Source organism: Staurois parvus, unplaced genomic scaffold (assembly GCF_062004578.1).
Source record: "Staurois parvus isolate SC_StPar_1 unplaced genomic scaffold, SC_StPar_1.0 ptg000217l, whole genome shotgun sequence".
Taxonomy (NCBI): Eukaryota; Metazoa; Chordata; class Amphibia; order Anura; family Ranidae; genus Staurois; species Staurois parvus.
In genome coordinates this window covers 1,872,182-1,881,089 of record NW_028318013.1, presented here as the reverse complement: position 1 = coordinate 1,881,089, position 8,908 = coordinate 1,872,182, and the positions used below count along the sequence as shown (strand labels likewise).

General features: G+C 41.4%; 1 protein-coding gene across 1 annotated transcript in view; it reads right to left on the bottom strand.

Annotated features, from left to right (window-relative positions):
• Nucleotides 1-541: 541 nt before the first annotated feature.
• LOC149460910 (palmitoleoyl-protein carboxylesterase notum2-like) overlaps nt 542-8,908 on the bottom strand; it is a 48,138-nt gene continuing 39,771 nt past the window's right edge. Inside the window, exons 11-12 of the mRNA XM_089679064.1 lie at nt 7,365-7,412; nt 542-3,994 (exon numbers count right to left, since the gene is read on the bottom strand). Coding sequence (XP_089535190.1) covers nt 3,691-3,994; nt 7,365-7,412 — 352 coding nt within the window. The 3' untranslated portion in view covers nt 542-3,690. The remainder of the gene's footprint in view (nt 3,995-7,364; nt 7,413-8,908) is intronic.

Genomic DNA, 8,908 nt, shown 5'->3' with positions numbered 1-8,908 from the left:
GTAAAATCGTCAGTGGTCTGCTTGAACAGATTCCTCTATCCACACAAGCGATGTGAATGTAGGAATCCCCCAACTGGGACATTGTAATTTGATAGTGGTGGCTCCCCGCTGTCAGAATACTGTACACTAATCAGTGCTGCAGCTGTTGATCGAATGAAAATTTTCCAGCAGATCCATCCACAGATGCTAATCTATCAATCAGCTTCTGTTAAACATGGAGAGCTACACACAGATCAAAATTTGTCCAGCCCCTGGTAAACCAGCTGAATTTCAATCTGTGTGTACCCAGCTTTATTGAGTTACTTGCTAATGGCACCTCAAGGGTAAAGGGATGACGTTTTCTATGTATCAGGCTTGATTTATTATAGCAGGCTGACTATCCCATTTAGTAGGCTGAAGAAGCTAATGCAACAGCAAGGCTTTATCCAGAGAACAGAAGGTAAAAATCTACAATTACAATTTTCAGATTATAGAATTGCTCTAGAAATTATTTTTTTTATCAACAAATGTAGAGTTTGGCTTGAAATGATTCAGATACTGGTTAGTAATGAGCAGATATGGTCTTTATTGATTCAGATCAACCAAGGCATAAGGAACAAACTTTTGATTAAACTTGCCAACAACAATGCAAACCTCAAATATTTCAGAGTTGAGCTGGCCTTGAGATGAAAATGTTCAAGGCGTTATGCTAAATGTAATCTTTTAACATGGAATTTTACTGAACTCAGGAATTCTTGCAGTGATAAAATTATATCATCAAAGACATATGGCAACATACTGCATGCATACAGATAAAATGTATCAACTAAGTGAATCCAGAACATCTTTGCGTTCCAAAAATAGGATCTGCATTATCTTTGGGTTCTTGCATAATCAGATGTTGTTTTCATATGCCAGATACAACTGTTTATAGGTTCCAGTGCCAAATGCATACCAGAAATGTTCAGCAGCAATCTGGGACAGGTATAGCGGCAGAACAAGTACCACTGCAGTCTGAAATCCAATCTGAGCGAATGAGTACAATAGATCTTCCCTTTCTGTGACACAATTATAAACTAATCATTAGTAGAGCTGCATGATGTGGCCAATCAGATTCATGCTCATAACAAAAAATTGTATATGATTCAAATATATGCCAGTCTAAAGCGGAGGGTCATATTTACAAATGGTATAGTAGGAATTCTCAAGGGTTGCAGCTCTAACTAAAAAGGATATTCTCTTTTTTTATATATATAGTTTGATATAATATAAATTGGGTATTAAAAGCCTATACTGCCTTTTCACTGCTCGGTTTTAATATTGGTGTTCTCTTTTTTTTTTGTTTTTCTCTTTTAACCACTTGCCCTCCAGAGGATTTACCCCCCTTCCTGACTAGGCCATTTTTTGCAATACGGCGCTGCGTTACTTTAACCGACAATTGCGCAGTCATGCAACACTGCACCCATATGAATTTTTTGTACTTTTTCTCCCACAAATAGATCTTTCTTTTGGTGGTATTTGATCACCTGTGCATTTTTTATTTTTGCGCTATAAACAAAAAACAATTTTGAGAAAAAAACTATATTTTTGACTTTTTGCTATTAAACATGTTCATTAAAAAAATTTTAAAAATCAAATTTTGTTATAAATTTAGGCCAAAATGTATTCTGCTACATGTCTTTGCTAGAATAAAATCCCAATACGTGTTTACATGAAAGTTATAGTGTTTACAAATGGCGTTTATAGATACTGGAATAATTTTTTTTTTACTAATAATGGTGGTGTTCAGCAACTTTGTAGCGGGACTGCGGCGGGCATTTTGACATGGGGGTAACTGACTTGGTGTCACTGACATTCCCAGTGACACCAATACAGTGATCAGTGCTAATAAAAAGCACTCACGCTGTACTAATGGCACTGAGCAGTAAGGGGTTAACATCTGGGGCAATCAAACGGTTAACTGTGTGCTGTTTCACTATGTTGGCTGTGTGTGTGTTTCACTGTAAGCACACTGCTTTGTATGGCTCTGCTAAACAGAGTCATACAAAACAGTGTGCAGGAGCTGACAGGGGAGAGATTTGTGTTGTTTATACTCAGGTCTCTCCCCCATCGGAGATACTCTGCGATCACCGGGTGGAGGCGAGTAATCACCGGCCAGGACACGGTGATTGACAGCCCAGGCCGCAAATGGCGGCATGGGTAGGGCACGCGCACAACGCACATGCACCCCCTACCCGGAACTGCAAAATCGCATATATATATACAGTATACGTGATTTTGTGCACCCTTGCCGCCCTGTAGCACGTGGAACCGTGTAAAAGATGACCTTGCACACACAAACATACCCTCTATCTCAGCCTTTTCAAAACAGAGGAACCCTTGAAATAGTTTTCCAGTCCCAGGGAACCTCTGCTAAAAATTACTATATGTACAACTCCTGATGCATTAGTGTGATGGTCAGTGGGAAGAATGATCCTTACGCTTGTCGTCATTGGGCAGAATTATTCCCTTACAGATATCAATGGTGTTAGTGGGAACTTATCTGAGAGGCAGAAATTTTCCGTTGCTCAAGAAACCCCTAGCAACCTCTGGAGGAACCCTAGGCTTCAATGAAACCCTGGTTGAGAAACCCTGCTATATCTCATTAAAATCGATCAAGGCAGATGGAGTATTACATCAAAAAGTTTTCATCTTGTATGACATGCTGTTCATTTACCAAAACACATCTTATACCTAGAAACTTTGAAATGTGCATCATTAAAGGGGTATTAAACCCAAAACACAACATTTTATATATTGTAGCTTTCCAATTCTTGGATGTGATGGTTGATTTTTTTTTTTTTGTCATGGTGATCTTTAGCAGACCAAGCTGTCCAGCAAATTGGAGGGCTAAGATAAACCACTTACCACTGACAGGAGGGCTTACAATGATCAGCTTTTATTAATTTTTTTTATTCATCTTTTATTCCAAAAGGAAAAAAAAAATCTGTTGCTGCAACTGCTTGTGTAACTGCAGTGTGAGCTGGAGTTTGATTTCAATTTGTTAGTGTATTTAAATCTGTTAGTACATCTAACACTCCCCACCCCCACATTAATAATGCCTCTGTGTGCTATAGCCCTGTGCTCCCTTCATCCACAGTGGGGGCATGCTAATACAGGATGTGGAAGTAGGGGGGGAGGCCTAAAGAAAACTAATGAGTGCAGCCACCACATCTAATAATTCATAAACTGCAAGATATTACATTTTTGGTTTTAATACTGCTTTAATATGTTAGTTGAGTCCATCTAAATCTGTAAGTGAATCTAACACTACCCTCTCCAAAGGTTTCTCCATTGCTCCTTACTGGCTGGCTGGATCACTAGGGGAAAGTAAACAGAAGCCTAAAAAAGAAATCTAATGCAGCCACCATATATAAGGATTGGCGTGCTGCAATATATTACATTTTTGTTTTTGGGGTTAATAAGCTTTAACTTTGATGAGCTAGTTTAAGTTTGAAACAAGTTACATATTGTTGGTTTTTGCATATATCTTTTTGCAGAAACTTGTACATGTTTTGGTAAAACTTTGAAACCACATAAATAATAGAGCTTATTGTGTAGTTAAATCACTCTTCTTCAAACATTCCTTCAGGCAACTGCCGCCTAATGAAAAAGTTCAGTTTCATTGACATAGGGACTAGTTATCATAAATTATGTATGATAAAGTTATGATTAACCTCCATTTCTTAACATGGCCATCAGCTGGCTTAGATCTCCTTTGGGCTCCTGACCTCTCTTCTGGTTTTCAAGGTTCAGCCTGAGAAACATTTGCAATAAGGTCACTTCTTGGCCAGTCACAGGATCATGAAGAGCTGGACATGTGGGATTGCAATGAGGCCATTGACAGTTGTCTATTAAATGAAAGGGACATCCACGGATGACAGTCTTTTGACCTCTTCGCTCCTGTAGACTTTTCTCCCAACATTGCAGAGCTCGAGCCAAGCTCACTCCCTTTACTTGGAAATCCAGCCAGTTGCTGTTAAATAAACATTTATATAGTTTAATACACCTGAATAAAATAAAAGCAAGGGTTTTATAAATGGTGTGCCTACATTTTAAAACCAATAATTCAGTTGTGACTGGATGCTGACAGATGCATCAGTCATTTGCTTCTTGCCGTGTTTGAGCAGACTTTAGGCCAAGCTTGAGCAAACAAAAAGTAAATCAGATCCACCAGCAGCTCCTTATAATAAAAACAAATACTTCAGCTGTTATGACTCCGCTCTCTCCTGGCTCTCCTCCTATCTATCCCAACGCTTCTTCAGCGTTACCTATAATGCTACCACCTCCCCCTCTCACCCCCTCTCTGTTGGGGTCCCCCAAGGCTCGGTTCTCGGGCCCCTTCTCTTCTCCATCTACACCTCCTCCCTTGGCAAACTGATACATTCCCACGGCTTCAACTATCACCTCTACGCCGATGGCAAATTTACCTCTCCACCCCTCGCCTCACCCCTTCAGTCTCCACCCGTATCACCCACCTACTGAACGACATATCAGACTGGATGTCACTCCATTTCCTCAAATTGAACCCTTCCAAAACCGAGCTCCTGATTTTCCCCCCAGGCCATGCCCCCCTCCCCCCCACCCTCTCCATCATGACCAACAACGCCACCATCAGTCCCACCCCACAAGCCAAAGTCCTAGCTGTCACTCTAGACTCAAACCTGTCCTTCCAACCCCATGTCCAATCGTTGGCAAACTCATGCAGGCTCCACCTCCGCAACATCTCCAAAATACGTTCGTTCCTAACCCCAGACACTACTAAACTACTCGTTCACTCCCTTATTATCTCACATCTGGACTACTGCAACTCCCTTCTCACCGGCCTACCTTGTCGCAGACTATCCCCGCTTCAGTCTATCCTGAACTCAGTGGCCAGACTCATCCACCTTACCAACCGATCCGCATCTGCCACCCCCCTCTGTCATTCCCTCCACTGGCTCCCGATTGCCCAATGCATTAAATTCAAACTACTAACACAGACATACAAACCATTCATAACGCTGCCCCAAACTACCTCACCGAGCTGATACCCAAATACCACCCTACCCGTAATCTTCGCTCCTCACAAGACCTCCTACTTTCTAGCTCCCTGGTCTCCACCTCCCACTCCTGACTGCAGGACTTCTCCAGGACTTCCCCCATCCTCTGGAACTCACTACCCCAATCCATCAGACTGTCACCTACCCTCCTCAACTTTAGGCGCACCCTGAAAACCCATCTCTTCAGGGAAGCCTACCCCGCCCTTACCTAACAACCAATCTCCTCCTACCACTCCATCCCCCACAGCCACTTCCTCCTGTACCACTATCCCCTCCCTCCTAGATTGTAAGCTCGAAAGAGCAGGGCCCTTGACCCCCTCGTGTATTGTATTATTACTGTATTGTCTCATGTACTGTCCCCCACTATAATGTATAGCGCTGAGCAAACCTTTTAGCGCTATATAAATACTGTATAATAATAATATAAGCACCCGTTCTCCAGTGCTGCCCCCACAGATTCAACAATCTGATGATGTAGCACTCCTCTTCTTTAGATTTGAAGGACACCTAGGGGTTTATTTACTATAACTGAAAAGTGCAAAATCGGGTGCAGATCTGCATTGACGCCAATCAGCTTCCAGGTTTTATTGCCAAAGCTGAATTGAACAAGCTGAGGTTAGAAGTTGATTGGCTACCATGCACAGCTGCACCAGATTCTGGGTGCTACAGTTTTAATAAATCTCCCCCCTAGTGTTTTCCAAACAACTTTCTGTGACCGAAGTGTGTCAAGACTGCAGCCACCAGACCTAAGCTACCTGGAAGAAAGTTCTAGGGATGCATTAAGAGGATGGTGGCTAGAATGGAGGGCCCAAACCTAGAGTTGTGCTTAAAGGGAACATTTCTCATCAGCTAGAGTTGTGCTCAAGAGTTTAAATACCCTGGCAGAAATTGTGAAATTTTGGCATTGATATTGAAAATGACTGATCATGCCAAAAAATGCTTGTTTATTGAAGGATGATGATCATATGAAGCCATTTATTATCAATTGTTTGGCTCCTTTTTAAATCATAATGATATCAGAAATCACCCAAATGGCCATGATCAAAAGTTTACATACCTTGGAATGTTTGGCCTTGGTACAGACACACAAGGTGACACACACAGGTTAAAATGCCCATTAGAGGTTAATGTCCCACAGATGTGGCTTTTTAAATTGCAATTAGTGTCAGTGTATAAATAGTCAATGAGTTTGTTCGCTCTTACGTGGAAGTAAGGGACTTGTGGTTTTCTACGCAACATGGTAAGCTCTGCACTGACCCTCTTCCCCATGCAGAACCAGTTATTCTGAAAATGTCCACTTGTGTTTAAAGTGATATTAAAGGCTTTTTTTTAATAACAAACACATCATACTTACCTGCTCTCTGCGGTGGTTTTGCACAAAGTATCCCAGATCCTCCTCTTCTCAGGTCCCCTGCCAGCGCTCCTGGCCCCTCCCTACGCAGAGCCATACAAAGCAGTGTGCTGGAGCTGACAGGGGAGAGATCAGTGTTGTTTATACACAGGTCTCTCCCCCATTGCAGATTCTCTGACGGTGAGGAATCACTGGCCGGGATCCTGCAATTGACAGCCGAGGCCACAAATGGTGGCGCAACCCCTACCCAGAAATGCAAAATCACATATATATACATGATTTTGAACACCCGTGTCACCTTGTAGCAGTATTTCTGCTATAGGGCAGCGTGGAAGAGGTTAAGCTCACTTCCTGCAAGCTGTCACAGTTGTGTGCCCACAGATAAGATGCCAGCGACAAAAGATGGGTGGAGAAAAAGGCTCGGGTGAGCACAGCACTGGATCTGGGGACTTATTAAAAGTCAGCAGCTACAGTTTTTGTAGCTGCTAATGTTTAATTTTTACAAATATGACTGGAGCACCTCTTTAAGCTGACTGTAAACAAAGTAGATTTAGGGGGTTCCTGTTGGCATCCTCCTACCCAACATCCTTAGATTGAAAAAAGGAAAGAGCTTGCAGAAAACTGTTGACCACACAGTGCCTGCATCCAATCAGATGGTGGTGTCAGCTGTCAAATACAATACCCGCAGCTGGGGATTCATCTGTTCGTACTGTATAGGGTGGATGCAGAAATCAGCAGGTTGAATTAGAATTTTAAAAAAAATCTACAAATATATGGACAGCTTTAGCCAAAGTTTTAGTCCTTCCTCACTTTATTCACAGCTAAAATGTTTTGTCTGTATTTGGGCTTTAGATAACAAATTATAGTGATTAGAATCCTTTAAGACAAAACAGGGTTCTTTAAGACAAGCCGACCGACAAGCAAAGCAGCTGGAATGTCTGCATTCTTCTTACCTTTCTGTAATGAGTGTGTGGGAGAAGCAGGCTGGAGCAAAAACTGCCCTGTTATGGAAGATAAGGAAAGCATGTTTATTAAGGGTGTATTCCTCAACTGCTAAGGCATGATATAACATAAAAGTCAGTTAAAAATTAAACTAGTTATTATATTCCCATGGATAGTTTTAAATATGTATAATAAACAGCTTTCAAAATCTAAAATTTTTTTAAATAATCAAAGCCGAGAACATTTAAAGTGATTGCAGCTATGACCGTGTGCAGTATGATGTGAGGACTCATTCACACTAGTGAGTGGTGGGCAGTAAAACCCTGAGGATGAGCCACATTTTTATCGCACCCCAACCTCTTATAGAATAGCATCTGTTTTTCTTAGTTATATTCAGGCTGCCAATGCTATTTAAGGGCATGGATGAGCTCAAGCTCAATATTCTGGCCGGTGGAATGAGTTTACACTTTTTCACTTCTAAACATCATATGCCTGTATATTCACATAAACAAGCATTTCAACTCCTGGCAGAAGAATCCAGATAGGAGTATTTTAATACGCCTGTCTGCATAAAGCCTAAAAGACTGCGGACAACTGGCCATTTGAATGTTTAATATACAGTATAAAGGAACCCAAACTAAGATGAGTAAGCCATTGCTGATCATCTTCTGAAAATGCTAGTTGCCTGGCTGTCTCCCCATCCAACTCTTTTTGATTCACTGACAGGGGGCAAGCAGAAGACATGGTCAGCAATGGCAGACTTCACATTTCTATAATGGCAGTCTTTCTTAAAAGCCCAAAAAAGCTATTAATGTGTGATTACTTATATCACAAATTAACAAATAAGGAGCTTATGTCTCATTTAATTATATTTTGTGTTGCTAAGCAGCATAGTTTGAATGTCCTGCCCTTTTTGCATCCCCTCCGAAGATGTCACTGCACTGAATAAGTCATCTATTCTACCTATCACTTAGCATATCCCAGTATTTAATCCATGCAGAATTTTAGGGCTTATTTACACATGTGATAGCTCTCTGAAGAGAGATCTTTGGTGGATCTCCTTTCAGAGAATATTCGATAGGCAGAGAGGTGTTATGTTGCCTCTTCACAATCTGGTTTAACCCATAACAGTCCTACCGCTGCATGTATATACCCCCATACAGATTCCCTTGCAGCTTAGTGAGGATGGTTGGGGGTGGTAAAAATGCAGCTTCACAGCCCGTTTTATTATTCCCCAACCACAAGTGTAAACTAAACCTTATAAAGGAAAAAGCAGTATATTAGGCCAAATATTCTACAATGGTAGACTTGCAACTATTGTGGACTTCAGCAAAACAAGGGGCTTGTTATTCATACAGAATTTAGCATGGCGTAAAATCCTGATAAGCTGGTTGAATCATACCAATATGGCATGCAGGTACCGCCGCACACTGTATTGAACTCCAATGTAAGGTAATTGAAAGATAGGTTTCAGTTCAGATCCCACTCTATCGGTCATGCCTCTCTGACATGTTTCACCCACATTGGACTTAATAGTGGGCTTAAAGGAGAATTA